This window comes from Mytilus edulis, unplaced genomic scaffold (assembly GCF_963676685.1).
Source record: "Mytilus edulis unplaced genomic scaffold, xbMytEdul2.2 SCAFFOLD_429, whole genome shotgun sequence".
In the NCBI taxonomy this organism is placed as follows: domain Eukaryota; kingdom Metazoa; phylum Mollusca; class Bivalvia; order Mytilida; family Mytilidae; genus Mytilus; species Mytilus edulis.
The window spans coordinates 16,257-37,708 of NW_027268095.1; the positions used below are offsets into that span (position 1 = coordinate 16,257).

The 21,452-nt window shown below is 33.8% G+C and overlaps 1 protein-coding gene across 1 annotated transcript; it reads right to left on the minus strand.

Annotated features, from left to right (window-relative positions):
* Positions 1 to 6: 6 nt before the first annotated feature.
* On the minus strand, positions 7 to 20,512 carry LOC139506756 (calcium-responsive transcription factor-like). Its single transcript, XM_071295544.1, has 7 exons — positions 20,420 to 20,512; positions 19,653 to 19,794; positions 18,968 to 19,179; positions 13,295 to 13,384; positions 2,394 to 2,509; positions 1,769 to 1,888; positions 7 to 278 (listed from the first exon to the last, which is right to left on the minus strand). The coding sequence occupies exons 1-5, from the start codon at positions 20,422 to 20,424 to the stop codon at positions 2,500 to 2,502; spliced, it is 459 nt and encodes a 152-aa protein (XP_071151645.1). The 5' UTR covers positions 20,425 to 20,512; the 3' UTR covers positions 7 to 278; positions 1,769 to 1,888; positions 2,394 to 2,499.
* Positions 20,513 to 21,452: the final 940 nt, after the last annotated feature.

Here is a 21,452-nt window from a genome sequence, read left to right on the forward strand (position 1 = left end):
TCAAATTCCACAAGAAATCTGCCATGTATCTTTATTTGAATTAAAAAAATAACTCAATGCATGCATGGCCAGATTGTTAATTTCTAGGATGTCCGTAAAAGCAGCTACTCTACATTCAGAAGCATTCTTGCACATCATATTTATCATACTTTCTTAAACTGTCATAATTCATTACAAAACAAATTACAGCAGCAAATGACATCACTTACCACTAAGGTCCAGTGATTTCCTCCTTCATGCAAGGCAGCAACTATATATTCATAATCATAAATTTTAACCTGAAATTATGTGGACAATTACTTTAAAGAATAAAGATTTATTTAGCAGCACAGTTTCTTATCATACAAAATGTAAAAAATTGATATAAATGTTAGTAGCATACAGACAATATATATTGAAATGAATCAATTTTTTAAAAATGTCAAATCACAAGTAAATGTAACATGATATGTTATTATACATTTAAAACTCAATATTGCCATGATTGCTATTACAATAGTTTCACGTCATCAGGTACAATAATTCATGTCACCCTCTTTTTTGTATTCATGCAGTCAAATATCTTCCAGATGGAAGTTTTAATTGCATACTCATTATTCAGGTAACTCACCAAGATCCCTACCTGGCAGAATATATGAGTGGATATTGGTATTAATTCTTAGTTATTGTGTTTAGCTTCACATGACTTATTTCTAATTCTAATATGACGTGCTTCGTTCGATTTGTGAATAAACCCATGATCTAAATCCAATAAATTGTGTGTGAATCCTGCAGAATAATGAATTTTATCAAATTGGCATGCATTTAATATATTTCATAAACTTAAAACAGTTCAGAACTCTTAAATGATGCACATGTTGTTACTTATTCGTTCATTAGGACTGTAAATTGTGTTGCAATTCGAAATTCACATACTTGACCTAGATACGACAACAGTTCATGCTGACTGTTCAAAATTCCTCCCTCTGAAAAATCACATTGCCAGTCGTTTGCAGGTTTACAAAAAGAAAAAGGGAGGTTCATGGAAGAGCCTTTACCAACTCTTAAACTTTTGCAAATCGGACATAGAAATTAGGTTAATTGTCCTAATCAGAATTGAAATAATTGATGCAAGCTCTACTTTTTAAATAATGACGAATATAATGCCTACCCATGTCAAAAGTATAATAAAGTATAGTTTGCATCAATTATGTCTTAAATATACCGGTAACAGCTAATTATTTCTTTTTACTTTGCATATTAAATTTGCGTCTTATTTTTGGGTACTGATGACTGATGTGCAAAACTTAAATATAGCATAGATAAGGAAGATTCATGTTATTGCAAAACAAATTATAATTTTCAGATAGCTGTATATAGGAAGATGTGGTGTGAGTGCCAATGAGACAACTCTCCATACAAATACCTATTTAACAGATAATGACCTTTATTTCCCTCATATGGCAAATCAAAGTACATTCCCTGCCGTTGAAGCTCACCATGGCCTTATATATTTGCGGATTCAATAAAGGATACCCTCCAACATTGTTAACTTGATTGCAATTCATGACAAAAATCTCATTTTTTTTTTATCCTTTACTGCTGATCATTTTATCCATTTAATTGCTGCCTGTTGACACTGTTAGGTGGATTTACAAACTACTTACAATGTTTAGTGCTGGAAAGTACATGATGAGAAATATTACGAAAAGTTCATCAATATAAATTCATGATACCGGAAAAAAGAAAATAGGAAATTAGGTTTCAAAAATGATTCAGAATACTTTACCCCTCTCATCAGTCCATGTAATGTTTCAGCATTGTTAACTATTGCGGTGAAGACAACTGCATCAATATGATAGACTCCAGTAAAAACTTGGGAAAGAACGTACAGATATGAATCCAAAACCTGTTAATGAAATGAAAAATAATGTAACAACCTCCCAATTGATAAAATGGAGCTCAACCTGATACTTAACACATTATCTGATTCGTTTTTATTGTATATCTATATAATTCTACATGACAGTACAGAATTCGAAACAAGTCCAATTTAATATTCCGTACTATTTAGCATATGAGAAAAACAATTTCAGTCATAGACTGTTGCATTCAAAATAAGATATTTAAACGAATATTGCATACACAAGTAACCTTAGTGGAGCACGCTCACATACCCTACGTCCTGGAGAAATAAAATAACTGTTAGAAAAGAAAGTTGTACGTATAAGAAAAAAAATTGAATCATAATTTCATGTGAATATGAAGCAGATAAGTCCAAAGGCTACCTGTCGATATGTGGTACTTCTACGTAGTATGTCCTTATTACCTACAAAGTGACAACATGTTATGAATTAGACAAATAATGCAGAATAATAAGGGGTGCAGTATAGAATTTGATAACTACAACTTACTTCGTCAGATAAAAATGTCTTCAACTGATGTATAGAAGTGTCTGAAATGATAAAAGGTCCACATTTTCCACGAATAGTGTCTGTAGTCATATTTCGGCTCCAAATATTATCCACCTCTGTAAAATAAATTGTTATGTAATATACAATGATGTAACAGTACACCATATAGCTGTTATGAAATCTGGTGGTTGACCTGAGAATTTTGCACAGTTGAACTATTGACATCATACCACAATCCCTTTCTATAATGACATCTGATAATTACTATGTTGCCGTAAAAAATTTACAGGAACCTGTAAGGTTTGATATGTCCAGTAAGATGTACAGCAACAGTTATCATTGCCAACAAATTTTCAAGGAACATTATTTAAAAACAAATACTTACACTAAAATTATATCTCTTAATATAATTTAATAACTATTTAAACTTAACAAGAAAGTGTCATTGTAAATAGTAGGCAGCACTATTCTCCATGTAGTTTTAAAGAAGGAAGTCATTGTGTGAAAAAAAAAATCATAATCATATCCACTTTCTATAACTCTTGAAAGCATTAATGAATTGCTAATATCAAAACCAGAGAAATCAGTAAAAGATGATAAGTTTTGTGTATAAATTTTGTGATTTAAAATGAAGAAAATAATTTCATTTCAAACTAGTATTTCAAGGCAATCCTACTTAATTCCACAATAGTGAAGAATTGTCCAAAAAACAGTGTCATGAACTAAGGGATTCCTGGAAGTTGATAATCCAGTAAAGAGGGAGGGTAGGAGGGGTCCTGATCCCGAAATCCCAAACTTAAAAACACGAAATCATGAAAATCCAGGGCTTGAAAACACGAAATTCCGAGCTCCCGATATTCGAAAAGAGAATTCCCGGATCCCGAAAGAGTCAATCCCGAAATCCCAAGCTTACAAACACCAGATCCCGGAGTCCCAATAAAGGTCCTATCCCCCCTCAGTAAAAAGTGGAACCTAAATATTACTTAGTTCAAACCTGACTTTCAATTATCCCTAAAAATCATTTGAAAAATTTATCAGTGAAGTTATGCACTATTGGGTGATCAAGGACAGTTTGTTTTAGACCATTCTTAAAAACATTTATCCTGCAATTGGATGTTCTACTATACAGATACAGCCCTACAGATATCGTTATGCTGTATCTGTATACTATACAGATTTTGCTTTAAAGCTGCGCCCACTGCTGGACCGAGTATTGTATGAACCTGCGTGACCTGAGAGTGTGTATTGCAGTCGCATTCCAACTTGTATCATTTACGAATTAACGATTACTTTTATACATTGTAAGAATCACACCAATTTTCTTATAACATACACACATGAAAAGCAGTCTTTTCTACGATGACAACTATCGATTTCAAAACTGGAATGTCTATGATTGGGTTACAAAAACAACCATGTCAATTTCAGCATGCATGTTTAAAGTGAATGTCAAGTCTGAAGCATAGGACAAATCGTACGCTCCTGTTTCAAATTGGACAATGTTTTGTTATTTGTTTTTACTGTTGAAATAAGTTGTTATGTTAAAATAGATAATTATTCACCTTGACCGATGTATTATTGTTGACAATTCCAGATTCTTTTTTTGATCCCCCGTCTTCAGCTGAATAAGTGATTACTGTATCCTATTACTATTTGGGCCTCAAGGGATTTCAAATCAAAAATAAATGCAAAACATGTGTTTTGTGTCTTTCAAAACACAAATAATATACAGAATTAATTGCCGGATAAAAACTCGGCTGGAAACAGTGGTAATAGCTCGCTAAAAGCTCGCATACACCTTGTGTCCTAGCCTTGTACAGCTGATATTTAAAGACACTAAACAGTTATTGTCTATGTAATATGTATCCTCATTCTTAATTTTAATGACAGTTGTCAAAAAGGATTTCTTGCTGCATTGAAGACCCAATGTTGGCATTCCACAGTTGTGTGCTCTATGATCTGTTCTTATCCCTTTGACACAATCCCCATTTCCATTCTCAATTGTATGCAATATTTAACGGTTCTAATTAAATGTTACAAAAGTTAAAGCAATAAATATAAATACCATTTTCATATGGTGTCAAATCAATCCCCGGAAACATTTGTTGCTGTTGTCCACATACAAGATTTCCTCCTCCACCACCTAGCTGTTCTTTGGATGGTTCATCCACTATACCCATTCGGGTTTTGTGTTGTCCAGGCTGGGAAATTGTTGATTTCTGCTTTTTTGTTATGATAGTTTTACGTTTATGTTTAACTGGCAATCCAGACAGTTTGGGTGTACTGTCATCAAGTAAGCTATCCACTGTTTGAAGGATGCCTTCTATCTTCAGTAATGTATCTGTTGAGGAAATAATGTATAACCCACTTGTAATCTGTTTCAAGATATCAAAACAGTTATTTCTTACAGACTTCTCAGTGACAGTAGTATCTGGTGATATGTCCATTCTGTCATTACCATCATTAAACATAATATAGGGTTTCTGAAAATCTGTATCCAGATTGAAGACTGGTTGTGATGTGTAACCATTTGGCATAAATTCCCAACCATACGCAGGGTATATTGAAAAAACAGCAAGCAAATGCTTGCATGGCCAAAAGAATTTTGCCCAGTCTGGACATGAACAGGATGGTTTATCATTTCCTATTGAAATTGTATAATCAGTTCCAGAATCTGTACTTCTGACAAGGAAACCTTCTGTAGTTGAGGTGATTTGACTTGAACTGATCTTTGAAACCTTTGGTGGCAGTCTATCCAAACAGTGCACAACAAAGTGTCTTGGCTTGTTATGGAGGAATAATGGTACACTGTGGTGATATCTCCTATTTTCAGTCAAACAGGTAACATTCATTCTCTTGTACCTAAAAACAATTGTTTATTACTATTATTTACAGAGAAGATTTGTAAATGTTAGCAAAGTTGATGAACAAATTGTGTAAAATTGTCTTCAAAGGGCAATAACTCCTTAAGGGGTCAATTGACAATTTCGATCATTTAGCTTTTTTGTACATCTTACTTTGCTGAACAGTATTGCTGTTTACATTTTATATCTATCTATAATAATATCCAAGATAATAAAAAAAAACAGCAAAATTGTCTTAAAAATAACAATGGGTTGTTCGATTTGTCTTAAAATTTCACGGCTGATAGATTTTGACCAATTGAACAATTGACCCCAGGTCAGATTTGCTGCAAAAGCTTTATTTTTTGAGATATAAGCCAAAAACTGCATTTGACCCCTATGTTCTATTTTTAGCCATGGCGGCCATGTTTGTCAATGAATCAAAGTTTCGGATACAGTTTATAAACTGGATACCCTAAGGAACATTTAGTTAAAGTTTGAAGGTATTTGGCCCAGTTGTTTCAGCGGAGAAGATTTATGAAATAGTTTACGATGACAGACAACGATGGACGCCAAGTGATGGCATTAGCTCAGATGGGGCTCTTTGGGCCCCAGTGAGCTAACAAAATTGTGCCAGCATGTACCATAAATATGTTTCCTGTTATTATGTATCATTTTATTCTTGTATCACCTAAGTTGAACAAAGGTATACAGAAAAACATATTAATTAACATTACATTGCATATTACCTTACATTTCAGTAGTTATTTTTCCAAAAATTCTAATTTTTTTTTACTAGGTTTATTATCTGATGTTAGGCACCACCCCATGCCCATTTAAATTTCACTTGAAAGTAAAGAATATGGTGTATCTAAAAAAATCTGAGTAATATAAGTTGCCAATGGGTGTTGCCACTGTTAATTCTTCCAAAATTTTCCTAAATTTATCACATTAGTGTCAGATACTAATTTCCATATACTTAATACAGACATTGTCATTTCCACATGTTCAATAAGTGTATATTTCAATTATAACAGATTTTGTTTGTAAGAAATTCTTAATTCTTCCTTTGTCAAGCTGAAGATGAAATAAAATAACATAACATACTTTTTCTCATTTTCAGGTACAAACTTTTCCACCAAAGTTGATATCATTGAGCACAAGGTCTTTCCTTGGCCGAATTCTTTAAGATATTTGTGTTTAAAGTCCCTGTTCTGTCTCTCTAATCCGTTCGTTGTACTCACTCTTATATTAAGAATTGAGTTTCTGAAGCAATTTACCCATCTCTGAAAACAATATATATTTCATTGCATCAAGTCAGATGTTATAATGCCATTTGATAACTAGTTCCAGTTCAATATTTTAAACATTTTCGAGAAAAAATGGAATGATTGCTACTGAATGAGAAACAGTTACATAATTTATTTTTATCAATATGTTTTCCACAGTTTTTCCCCCTAATGATTATTAAAGTCGAAACAGTAAATTTCAGTTTATTTGTTTTTAATTTTAATTGAGTTCTATCTACTTCAAAACTATTATTCCATCTATTGATTTCACAGATGAGAAATAATGGCAACTACGATGTATAAACCTGGCCTTCATCCATTTATTTATTATGTATACCTCCTTTTCCAGCAGATATCTTTTTTCGATATACTGCTGGAACTCTTCATTGTCTCTGTATATTTTGCTTTGTCGTAATATGGTAACATTAATCTTGTAAGCTGCCTCGGTTTTTGACCTTGCAATCTTTCGGAGCCTACAGAAAAATAAACTGTTATTGTGTATTGGAAAACATTGAAATGATAATGATAACTGTCTAGGTCTATAATTAAATGACTTGATATAAGCATCAGCAGTACAGGAAATGTCATCACAACAATAAAAAACAATGGATAAGTGCAAATGTACTCCTTCTAAATTTACTTTCCTTGCACTAAAGAAATTGCACACCGTATATTCCATAATAATGCACAACAGGTTTTTGTTTTTCAATACTTAAAGTAATTTATTAACCAAGTTACTATGAAGTGTTACCCTTCAAAGTGATTGAATAACAGAAAAAGGCAATGGAAATGTACTGTTATCACATGGACCATTTTGTAAAAGGTTTTGGTCGATATTCCATTGCACTGTCATTTAACATATTTTGTGAATCCTGAAAATAAGGTTAAGACTCTTTTTTTGGAATGGAAATAAGAAGGATGTCATCATCCGAAACCTGTGTATCAAGTTCCAAGTTAATGAGACTATAACTTATCCTAAAGTACTGTCACAAAAAAATATAACCTGATTCAGATTGTTGTCAATCATGCTCATAATGCATCATGAAAATAATAACCAAATTGGCCTGTAAATTAACAAAACAAATGACACACATATTTGAATAAACTGTTCCAAAGATATAAACTCAATGTTTCAAAGTTTATATGTACATATAAACATAGACATAACAATTACAGTGTGTACACATTTTGTAGATTTATTCCGTAACAGGTACTATCTCGTGTTTGGGAAAATTCCAATCTTTCCGAAAAATTTAATGGTTACTGTCTAAAAATGAGGTTAATTGTAAAAAATACCATTTCATGTTTACTTGTCCTAATATCCAGTTAAATGCATTTGTATAAATTAGAAAATAAATAATCAATTTCCAATAAAAAATAGCAGTTTTAAAATAAGATATAAATACTATTTGTTATAAAAAATATTTACATTGACAATACTTCTTCTTTTTGATCAGATAAGTTGTGCTTTTTTTCCTTAACATATCTCTCCCAGGCCTGCTCCCGGTGGAAATCACACAAAGCCACTGTGCAGTCTGAAAATATTGTTCATGTTCAAAGCATATCACAACAAAACAAGGTATTGACAGAGGGAGAAAACATATTCACTTACAGGAAAGGAACACTATTGCAGAATGTAACGGATTCAGTTTTCCATATATAATAATTTGTATATTGTAAAAATTATATGAAGAAAACACCATATTTTGGAATTTCACTCTGCAAAACACATATCCTGCCTTTACATTATACTGTGGATACAACTTCTGATTCCAGAACTCCACTTAAACAGTCATTAATTTATGAAAAACTCTGATGTTAATTGAAATATGTCCTTGTATATTACTAGTACTAAGTTCTAAGTCTTCTGCTGTGAAATATCTGGTCCGAGACCACAATTATTTTGTAGTGCATTTCTTTTAGAACATCAATGATAATAAAAAAAATCCCACTGCGCTTTCTCAAAGAAATTTTTACAGTGTGTTGTACTAATTTTGGGACAAATGATATCAAAATTATAGAAAACTTCATCGGCTGTAACTCAAAATATGGACAATTTTATGTTAAGGGCGTCTTGAAATCTGTTGACAGCTTCTGAAGTGCTAATTTTTAACCTTTTTCGGCTGGACTAAATCACTACTTTCCTTAAAAATTCTGGACCTAAATTTTTTTACAGTGTAATTTCAACCCCCTACTTGCAATTTGAGGCATTACACATGGAGAAATAAATTTGGAAGGGGTATAAAAATTAATGGCAAGTAATCCACTGTCAACACTAGGGACTATATTCGTGAACAACGAAAATCAAGGGACGACAATTGTCATTGGAAACATTCTTAAATAACTGTATACCCTAGAATGATGATTGTGGCAAAGTTTGTTTAAAATCATCTCACAGAAGTTTTGTTGTAAATGTTAACGAGGACAAATGATGACCCCAGACGACGGACGCCAAGTGATGAGAAAAGCTTTGAGGCCACGTGAGCTGAAAAATGAAATTAAAAATTTATTATGACAATGTCAGACAATCAAATTGCTACACATTACTTGAAATCAGAATAAATATTATCATAATCCAAAGGAAGTGAGAAAATAATAAATGGGGTTACCACATTCTGAACATGTATAGTATGTAATACTCTAACCTTCAAATAAACTCTCAATGGCTCCAATTTCTCGGCCATCGTTGTCACACATAAAGTATGGGGGGTTCCATCCTGGGTTCCATGTTTTTAATACGGCAAGGCCTTCTTTAATGTTGTGTCTGCTTTCCTTTCCGATGACAAATGCACCCGCTGCTTTATAGCCAACATTTGTAAGGACACATATCAGATACAATGGCATCTGATATTGCATGGTATTGTATGTGCTATCCATCAGAACGATTTCTTGACCATACTTGATCAAGAGTCTACTTTGGAATTCTGTCTGATGAACAAACAGAAATCCATGATAGTCTGTATTTGTATTATCTGCTATTTCTTGCCTATAAAAGAATATTTAGTTGTAATAAGTTGCATTTATTTCTTATTTATCTAATAAATAAACCATTCCATACTTTTATAAGCAAGTTTTATAAGACATCAGACAATCATTCGTTGAAGAGTTAAGTTAATCGCACCTGCACGAGTACAGTTAGAAGTAATGAAATCATTTTTGACTTGCGAGTGAAAACTGTAGATAGAGTTCATACAACATTTACTGTTTTATATACTAAAATATCAAATATTTTTTCTCAAAATATGTCAACAGTTTACCACATAGATGTTCCTGGATTTGTTTTAAACAAATCAAACTAATTTGATGCAATCAACTTATTCATTTCAGACAATTAAAGACCAACATTTCCCAGAAATAAATGCCTTGTTCAAATACGCCGATACATGTATTGCTATTCTCAGATAAAGTTTTCAAATTAAGTGAGAAGCAAATGCTGTCTGAATAAAAATTATTTCGTCATGTAGTAGTGTGAATATAAATGTATACCAAATTGTAATAGTTATAAGCCAAATGGAAATCAAATAGATATCAGATATAAATGGCTTCAATTATGGAACTGCTTAGTTAAGTATCCTAATAAATATATAATATGAAGCATACACAAATTATAATGTTATGAGTTACAAATGAAATGTTAATTCGTTCCCTAAACTGAAGATTGCCAAACAAATCAATGCCGAAACTTATAACTACAATTATAATAATATTACTAATATGATTGAATGTAAAGAGTAAGACACCATCTTCTGTAATCCAAGTCGAGGACTCGAACCTCAATCCCCCATCACAAGGACAGGTGTACTAACCATTGTACTAACAAGGATGTATGATGGAGTCAATAGTGTATGGCCCTCAGCCATATTATTACAGAAAACATCATCAATATTCCATTATCATGTGGAGATTAAGAGTAAATCATGTCCTAAAATCAATACTGCAATTAATTTGTAAAATTTGAAGTTAAAATTCCTAATATAATTTCAAAGAAGATCTAATTTCCTATTTTTCTACTTCTATGAAGATGAGCCAGACAGTTATCTATGAAGCCAAAAAATTTAAATGAAAATACAGTTTCATTTAATAATGTTAAACACCCTTTTTGAAGAATAATTTTCCCCTTTTTTGTTCCATTATCTTTCAACCTCTGTAAACTATCAGTATGTAAGTTATAATGAAGGCACTGGCTACGGTTACATGGAAATGTAACAATAATAAAACTATTATTGTTACATTGAGGACTAAATTGGATAAGGAACCGATTAATTACGAATGTAACAATAATTATTCAGGCTACGGTTACATTGCGTTATTGTTACATGAAAAACAGCAATGTACGCTAGATTTATTAAACTTCAATCTTCTATATAGTTTTGTTGCTTAATTCATTCATGTCATCTAAATAATACTTGTTATAATAATAAATAATAAATATTATTATTCAACAGTAGTTTTAGGTATTAATGGATTTGATGTTCTTTTAAAAAGATACTACTTCAAATTAGTAGTGCCAAAGGCGAAAAATATAGTTCAATGGTTTGTTGTTGAAAACTCGGGCTGAGAAAACTGTTCACTTTTAAGTATTTAACTGCACACCTACTAGTATAACTGTCATTATACTTTGAACAAAAGATGAAGAGATTCCTATTACCAATTTTGTTTGGGTGAAAAATTTAGAACTTGCATGGGATGAGTTTGAAACGAAACTGAAACAATATCAAGACAAAAATTTCATACAGCTATACAAACGCACTTACCAAAAATTGATACATCAAAAACAAAGTTTGCTAGCTGTGAACTAACACTGTGAACTTCTGTATACATGTATAAAATTGAGAATGGAAATGGGGAATGTGCCAAAGCGACAACAACCCGAACATCATGAACATAGAGCAGACAACACCCGAAGGTCACCAATGGGTCTTCAATGTAGCGAAAAACTCCCGCACCCGTCGGAGGCGTCCTTCAGCTTGCCCCTAAACAAATATGTATACTAGTTCAGTGATAATGGACGTCATACTTAACTCCGAATTATACACAAGAGACTAACATTAAACAAATCATACAACACTAACAAAGGCCATGCAAAGGCTCCTGCCTTGAGAAAAACGCAAAATTGCGGGGGAGTAAACATGTTTATGAGATATCAACCCTCCCCCACACCTGTAGCCAATGTAGAAAAAACAAACGCACAACACTACACATAGTAAAACTCAGTTTAAGAGATGTCCGAGTCCGATTTCAGAATCCACGGAGGACGTACTATAAAAAAATTAAAAAATTGTATGTTATACTTGTATGTATTGTAAAAATAAGATAATGTCTTCAACTTTATTATTTAGTACATATTACTAGTCCCATCGAACATTGCTGTTTTTCATGTAACAATAACGCAATGTAACCGTAGCCTCAATAATTATTGTTACATTCGTAATTAATCGGTTCCTTATCCAATTTAGTCCTCAATGTAACAATAATAGTTTTATTATTGTTACATTTCCATGTAACCGTACCCAGTGCCTACAATGAAAACAAGAGTGCACACGCTGAAATGTCTCGCCTTCTATACTAATCATTGATATTATGCTGATAGTCCTAAGTAAAAAGCTAAGCTTTATAACAACTGTACCATAAGCTTAACATTAACCAAGATAACTAAACAAAGACCAATGAACCTTGAAAATGAGGTCAAGGTCAGATGAACCATGCCAGGCAGACATGTACAGCTAACAATGCTTCTATACAACATATATAGTTGACCTATTACTTATAGTTTAAGAAAAATAGACCAAAACACAAAAACTTAACACTGTGCAATGAACCGTGAAAATGAGGTCACGGTCAAATAAAACCTGCGGGACTGACATAAAGATCATTAAATATTTCCATACACCAAATATAGTTGACCTATGGGATATAGTATTAGATAAGAAATCCAAAACTCAAAAACTGAACTTTGACCACTGAACCATGAAAATGAGGTCAAGGTCACATGACATCTGCCCGCTAGACATGTACACCTTACAATCATTCCATACAACAAATATAGGAGACCTATTGTATATAGTATGAGAACAACAGACCAAAACACAAAAATTTAACTATAACCACTGAACCATGAAAATGAGGTCAAGGTCAGATGACACCTGCCAGTTGGACATGTACACCTTACAGTCCTTCCATACACCGAATATACTAGCCCTATTGCTTATAGTATCTGAGATATGGACTTGCCCACCAAAACTTAACCTTGTTCACTGATCCATGAAATGAGGTCAAGGTCAAGTGAAAACTGTCTGACAGACATGAGGACCTTGCAAGGTACGCACATATCATATATAGTTATCCTATTACTTATAATAAGAGAGAATTGAACATTACAAAAAATTTGAACTTTTTTTTCAAGTGGTCCCTGAACCATGAAAATGAGGTCAAGGACATTGGACATGTGACTTACGGAAACTTGGTAACATGAGGCATCTATATACAAAGTATGAAGCATCCAGGTCTTCCACCTTCTAAAATATAAAGCTGTTAAGAAGGTAGTTAATGCCGCCGCCGTAGCCGCCGCCGCCGGAAGATCACTATCCCTATGTCAAGCTTTCTGCAACAAAAGTTGCAGGCTCGACAATGATTAGTTGACATCCTTATTTGGATTATTTAAGCTACCTGGTTAAGGACAAGAACTGTACCTGGATCTTAATCAGTTATTGTCATAAATTTGACAATAGAATTAATGTCAAAACATTTTCTGTTTAAATAAATGACTCACACAGGCTGATAAAAGAATTTATCTTTCGGACTGTCTTCTTTCCACTTGTTTACCAAAATTTGCAAATTTTGTTGATCATTTTTGCAGAATCTGTTATAAATAAAAGAAACATTTGTCAGGAATTACATCACTCACAGTTCAATGTCTTTTCAATAGACAGATACAATATTTAAGATATGAATAAATTTTTGTATGTAAATACTGTATTTATTCTAATGAACGCCCCGGGGGTGAAGACAATTTCCAAAAGGGGGGCCTCAATTAGAAAAATGAATTTCGTACCTTACTGCATTGACCTTTACCTGAATTTTCTTGAAACAGACTATAGTAACATACACGTGTTTCTTATTGTCTCCATAATCTATAAATAGCGTTTATCGGTAAAGTGACCTCATCAAATAATTTGTTAAAATTTTCGAATGAACAAGCGTGCATATCAATGGAACATAATTTCAACAGCGTACTGTGTAACTGACAGATCTATTTTTGGAACTTGTTCACACTGTGTTGGATTATCGAAGTGGATTAAAACATGGGCATTATTGATTTTTTCGGTTCATGTTTCTGAGTGACCGGGTCGATGTCTTAGCAATATTGTAATGGGTAACTTTCAATTTTATTTTTTTAACTGGAAAATGGGGGCGTTTATCAGAAGTCAAAAGTTCTGAACGCATGATTTTCGGTAGGGGGGCGTTAATTAGAAGGGGGGCTTTAAATAGAATAAAAACAGTAACTGATAAAGATAAAATAATTGTTTAAAAATGCTTAGGACAGTCCACAAACAGATTTTATCTATACTTACCATCAGTGGTTAACATACCAGATATTACTGCTATGCCTTGTCTACAAACAGATGTTGTCTATACCTACTGTCGGTGGTTAACATACCAGATAGTACTCCTATACACAGTCTACTAGCAGGTTTTGTCCATACCTACTGTCGGTGGTTAACATACCAGATAGTACTGGTATGCACTGTCTACAAACAGATTTTGTCTATACCTACTGTCGGTGGTTAACATACCAGATAGTACTGATATGCACTGTCTACAAACAGATTTTGTCTGTACCTGCTGTCGGTGGTTAACATACCAGATAGTACTGCTATGCACAGTCTACAAATAGTACTCCTATACACAGTCTACAAGCACATTTAATCTATACCTACTGTTGGTGGTTAACATACAAGATAGTACTGCTATGCACTGTCTACAAACAGATTTTGTCTGTACCTACTGTGGGTGGTTAACATACCAGATAGTACTGCTATGCACTGTCTACAAACAGATTTTGTCGGTACCTACTGTCGGTGGTTAACATACCAGATAGTACTGATATGCACTGTCTACAAACAGATTTTGTCTATACCTACTGTCGGTGGTTAACATACCAGATAGTACTCCTATACACTGTCTACTAGCAGGTTTTGTCTATACCTACTGTCGGTGGTTAACAAACAAAATAGAACTGGTATGCACTGTCTACAAACAGATTTTGTCTATACCTACTGTCGGTGGTTAACAAACAAAATAGAACTGGTATGCACTGTCTACAAACAGATTTTATCTATACCTACTGTCGGTGGTTAACATACCAGATAGTACTGATATGCACTGTCTACAAACAGATTTTGTGTATACCAACTGTCGGTGGTTAACATACCAAATAGTACTCCTATACACAGTCTACAAGCAGATTTTATCTATACCTACTGTCGGTGGTTAACATACCAGATAGTACTCCTATACACAGTTTGCAAGCAGATTTTATCTATACATACTGTGGGTGGTTAACATACCAGATAGTACTCCTATACACTGTCTACAAACAGATTTTGTCTATACCTACTGTCGGTGGTTAACATACCAGACAGTACTCCTATACACAGTCTACTAGCAGGTTTTGTCTATACCTACTGTCGGTGGTTAACATACCAGATAGTACTGCTATACACAGTCTACAAACAGATTTTGTCTATACCTACTGTCGGTGGTTAACATACAAGATAGTACTGCTATGCACTGTCTACAAACAGATTTTGTCTATACCTACTGTCGGTGGTTAACATACCAGATAGTACTCCTATACACTGTCTACTAGCAGGTTTTGTCTATACCTACTGTCGGTGGTTAACAAACCAGATAGAACTGGTATGCACTGTCTACAAACAGATTTTGTCTATACCTACTGTCGGTGGTTAACATACCAGATAGTACTCCTATACACAGTTTGCAAGCAGATTTTATCTATACCTACTGTCGGTGGTTAACATACCAGATAGTACTGATATGCACTGTCTACAAACAGATTTTGTGTATACCAACTGTCGGTGGTTAACATACCAGATAGTACTCCTATACACAGTCTACTAGCAGGTTTTGTCTATACCTACTGTCGGTGGTTAACATACCAGATAGTACTCCAATACACAGTCTACTAGCAGGTTTTGTCTATACCTACTGTCGGTGGTTAACATACCAGATAGTACTGGTATGCACTGTCTACAAACAGATTTTGTCTATACCTACTGTCGGTGGTTAACATACCAGATAGTACTCCTATACACAGTCTACTAGCAGGTTTTATCTATACCTACTGTCGGTGGTTAACATACCAAATAGTACTCCTATACACAGTCTACAAGCAGATTTTATCTATACCTACTGTCGGTGGTTAACATACCAGATAGTACTCCTATACACAGTTTGCAAGCAGATTTTATCTATACATACTGTGGGTGGTTAACATACCAGATAGTACTCCTATACACTGTCTACAAACAGATTTTGTCTATACCTACTGTCGGTGGTTAACATACCAGACAGTACTCCTATACACAGTCTACTAGCAGGTTTTGTCTATACCTACTGTCGGTGGTTAACATACCAGATAGTACTGGTATGCACTGTCTACAAACAGATTTTGTCTATACCTAATGTCGGTGGTTAACATACCAGATAGTACTCCTATACACAGTCTACAAGCAGATTTTATCTATACCTACTGTCGGTGGTTAACATACCAGATAGTACTGATATGCACTGTCTACAAACAGATTTTGTCTGTACCTGCTGTCGGTGGTTAACATACCAGATAGTACTGCTATGCCTTGTCTACAAACAGATGTTGTCTATACCTACTGTCGGTGGTTAACATACCAGATAGTACTCCTATACACTGTCTACTAGCAGGTTTTGTCTATACCTACTGTCGGTGGTTAACAAACAAAATAGAACTGGTATGCACTGTCTACAAACAGATTTTGTCTATACCTACTGTCGGTGGTTAACATAGCAAATAGTACTCCTATACACAGTTTGCAAGCAGATTTTATCTATACCTACTGTCGGTGGTTAACATACCAGATAGTACTCCTATACACTGTCTACTAGCAGGTTTTGTCTATACCTACTGTCGGTGGTTAACAAACAAAATAGAACTGGTATGCACTGTCTACAAACAGGTTTTGTCTATACCTACTGTCGGTGGTTAACATACCAGATAGTACTGATATGCACTGTCTACAAACAGATTTTGTGTATACCAACTGTCGGTGGTTAACATACCAGATAGTACTCCTATACACAGTCTACTAGCAGGTTTTGTCTATACCTACTGTCGGTGGTTAACATACCAGATAGTACTGGTATGCACTGTCTACAAACAGATTTTGTCTTTACCTACTGTCGGTGGTTAACATACCAGGTAGTACTCCTATACACAGTCTACAAGCAGATTTTATCTATACCTACTGTCGGTGGTTAACATACCAGATAGTACTGCTATGCACAGTCTACAAATAGTACTCCTATACACAGTCTACAAGGACATTTAATCTATACCTACTGTCGGTGGTTAACATACAAGATAGTACTGCTATGCACTGTCTACAAACAGATTTTGTCTGTACCTACTGTGGGTGGTTAACATACCAGATAGTACTGCTATGCACTGTCTACAAACAGATTTTGTCGGTACCTACCGTTGGTGGTTAACATACCAGATAGTACTGCTATGCACAGTCTACAAACAGATTTTATCTATACCTACTGTCGGTGGTTAACATACGAGATAGAACTGCTATGCACTGTCTACAAACAGATTTTGTCTATACCTACTGTTGGTGGTTAACATACCAGATAGTACTCCTATACACTGTCTACAAACAGATTTTGTCTATACTTACTGTCGGTGGTTAACATATCTGAGAGTACTGGTATCCACTGTCTACAAAAAGGTTTTGTCTATACCTACTGTCGGTGGTTAACATACCAGATAGTACTCCTATACACTGTCTACAAACAGATTTTGTGTATACCAACTGTCGGAGGTTAACATACCAGATAGTACTCCTATACACAGTCTACTAGCAGATTTTGTCTATACCTACTGTCGGTGGTTAACATACGAGATAGTACTGCTATGCACTGTCTACAAACAGATTTTGTCTACACCTACTGTCGGTGGTTAACATACCAGATAGTACTCCTATACACTGTCTACAAACAGATTTTGTGTATACCTACTGTCGGTGGTTAACATATCTGAGAGTACTGGTATGCACTATCGACAAACAGGTTTTGTCCATACCTACTGTTGGTGGTTAACATACGAGATAGTACTGCTATGCACTGTCTACAAACAGATTTTGTCTATACCTACTGTCGGTGGTTAACATACCAGATAGTACTGCTATGCACAGTCTACTAACAGATTTTGTCTGTACCTACTGTGGGTGGTTAACATACCAGATGGTACCCCTATACACAGTGTACAAGCAGATTTTATCTATACCTACTGTTGGTGGTTAACATACCAGATAGTACTGGTATGCACTGTCTACAAACAGATTTTGTCTGTACCTACCGTTGGTGGTTAACATACCAGATAGTACTGCTATGCACAGTCTACAAGCAGATTTTGTCTATACCTACTGTCGGTGGTTAACATACCACATAGTACTCCTATACACAGTCTACAAGGAGATTTTATCTATACCTACTGTCGGTGGTTAACATGCCATATAGTACTGTTATGCACTGTGTACAAACAGATTTTGTCTGTACCTACCGTCGGTTGTTAACATAGCAGATAGTACTGATATGCCTTGTCTACAAACCGATTTTGTCTATACCTACTGTCGGTGGTTAACATACGAGAAAGTACTGCTATGCACTGTCTACAAACAGATTTTGTCTGTACCTACCGTCGGTGGTTAACATACCAGATAGTACTGCTATGCACAGTCTACAAACAGATTTTGTCTGTACCTACTGTCTACAAACAGATTTTGTCTGTACCTACTGTCGGTGGTTAACATACCAGATAGTACTGTTATGCACTGTCTACAAACAGATGTTGTCTATACCTTCTGTCGGTGGTTAACATGCTAGAAAGAACTGCTATGTACAACAACCTGGAATCATTATTTTTCTTGTATACCAATTTTTTGTTGGCTTTGTGAGTAGGTCCTTGTGAGTACATGTCACCCACAAAATGAAGAGTTGAAATAGTGTTTTATTTCTATTTTATTTTGCCTCTGACTCAGCAGAGATTTGAAAATTAAGAAAACATAATATCAATTTAAAGGCAAGTTTCCATCAAGTCATGAAAAGTGATACCTACAGATTTATATTGTAGGTAAACAGTATTACATATACTGAAATCACTTACCTGGAAGCAACAATAGCTTGGTAAATATGGTTCCTTATGTCAACATCAGTAGGAAAAAATCTTCTATTACTGTTGGTAGTTGTGACTTCCAAATCACGAACAAAAAGTTCCAATAACTTTTTCACCTCAGGAACCCTCCTTATGCCATCATCTACTAATTCAACTATTTTCCTATTTATTCTTCTGTCAACTGGTAAGCAGTATGCAGCCATCTGTACAAAAATAATTTCAATCTGAACCCTGTACTAGTATGACTTCATTGCTTATTTGTTATCTGTGTCACATAGAAAATGACTGTATGCATAGGAATGTCAAAAACATCTGTTATACAAAGTTTGAGATGATCCAATGTCAAATGAAGTCTTATACATCTACATGTATATGTAAATGTATGTATAAGGACAATTTAAGCTGTCATGAAAAATGTTGAAAGCAAATTTGAGATAAACAAATGCCATGTAGTTGGAAAACTGGAAAATCCCCTTTTTTTGGTGAATGGAGTCCCATAACTCCAGAAATATAAAATGTAAAACTTATAATTGAAACAGTCAATACTTTAATACAATTAACAAAAGTTCCATGACAAATGGTGAAAGTGTTTTGAAGTATAATACAAAATGTTGACAACAGGTATAGCACAATATATGCAATAACTGTAAACAAATATCAAAATAGTATAATATACTTCTCCAATCAGATGACATGCATGGTCCTCTTCCTTTGGCAAGGACACATACACTCGTATCTTTAAGTGTTTGATTTGTAAAGGAATCTTTGAGTTGTTTTGCCATTTTCTTTTTTTTCCATTGTGAGGCAGTACCTTGTATCTGGTGAAGAAATGTGTTTTGTTTCAATAAAAGGAAATATATAACAATGGAACAAAGGAATATTGAATAAAAATGTTACAAGTTGGCACAGTGAATGTGTTAGTCTGCAGTTTTGTTTCCATATACTAGTGAAAGTGTATGAGGACTGCTTTAAAAATATCCTTCAAATTTTGAAAGCAGTTCAGGGATTGTAGAAAAAAGTGGGTGTGATCATCAATTCAACTATCTGTTAAAAAATTAGTTAACCAAATTAATAGTTTTTGATTTGTAGGTTACCTTTTTTTTTTTAAAGTTCATTCTAATGTAAGATATAAAGTTTATTCCTCTGTATACTGCAATTTTCTAATGGTATTAAAGAAAGTGCACTTATATCAAGTTGTGACACATTAATGTCAACCTTCATCCAGAGCAATAAAAAGTAATGGACTAAAAAAATATGTTGACCATTGCTTTTTCCTATTTATATGACTAGGTATTGATAATGACCTTTATTTAACTATTTTGTTTCCTTGTCTTTCTTGTCAAATTTAATGTAAAAGGTTTGATTTGCTGAAATGTTTTTTTTTTTATAAATTAAGTAGATGCACATTTACTTCTTTTCCTGAGTATACTGACTATACACTACCTCATATTCAGGAAATTTCAGAATTTTTCTCAATCTTACTGTGGCTAAGCAATTCTGTTTTTTGGTATTCTGAATTAATCTTTTGCCATTCTGGGGTCTACAGGAAAAAAGAATAAACTTTACTGAATTATTTGTGAAAAAGGACAATAAATAATTGTGATTTTAACATTTTAGGTAAAAGAAATAAATTGAACAACACTATTAAGATTGTAAAAGGCATCTTTTCATTGCTTTTTGATTTCTTTATAATCTCGAAAACCAATCTTTTGTCATACAACCAACAAATTCTTAAAAAAAACGTTTCTTTCTTTTAAAAGTGAACCAATTATAGTCTAAGCCTGGAATGTCACATTATATACTCTGTGTGAGACCTGAATAACATAAAATGGACATAAAAAAACATTCCTAATATACATTGTCATTAAAACATGATTAATATGCACCTAGAAAGCAATGTATCACACAGGCATCAGTCTGCAATCAGTTTAATGTTGTTTATGACTATGACCTCCTAAATCATTATGGATCATCTTGAAATTTTATGAGACAGAACATACATTTTTGTTTACATCAGTGTGAAATTCAATATTTGGAACAAATAAAGTATAACATGTATAACATGTAGAACTACAATATTTTAATACAGTTTTTAAAGTTAAGGATCGCAGGAATAAATGGATGGAAAAATGGAATAGAACATTGGTGATACTACATAGAGACAGGAAATTTGCCATACATAACGCTGACAATCAACCTTTCAAATTGAAACATGGTAAAATGAACATTGTATTAAAAGTAAAAAATCTGAAGTACTTGGAGGCATATTTGGCTCATTGGCCATTATAAATCATCTTATTTTCATGATAACTACAGTATCATGACAATTTCTCCTCAAGCTAAACAGACACTCCAATTTGACAACAGTTTCAATTTAAGTTCTGCAGATCAAAAGAGTGTAAAACATAGGGTCGGTAGGTTTGTTTATTGTTACAATCTAACAATGTGCAAAACTAGAGTTATAATTACAACTGTG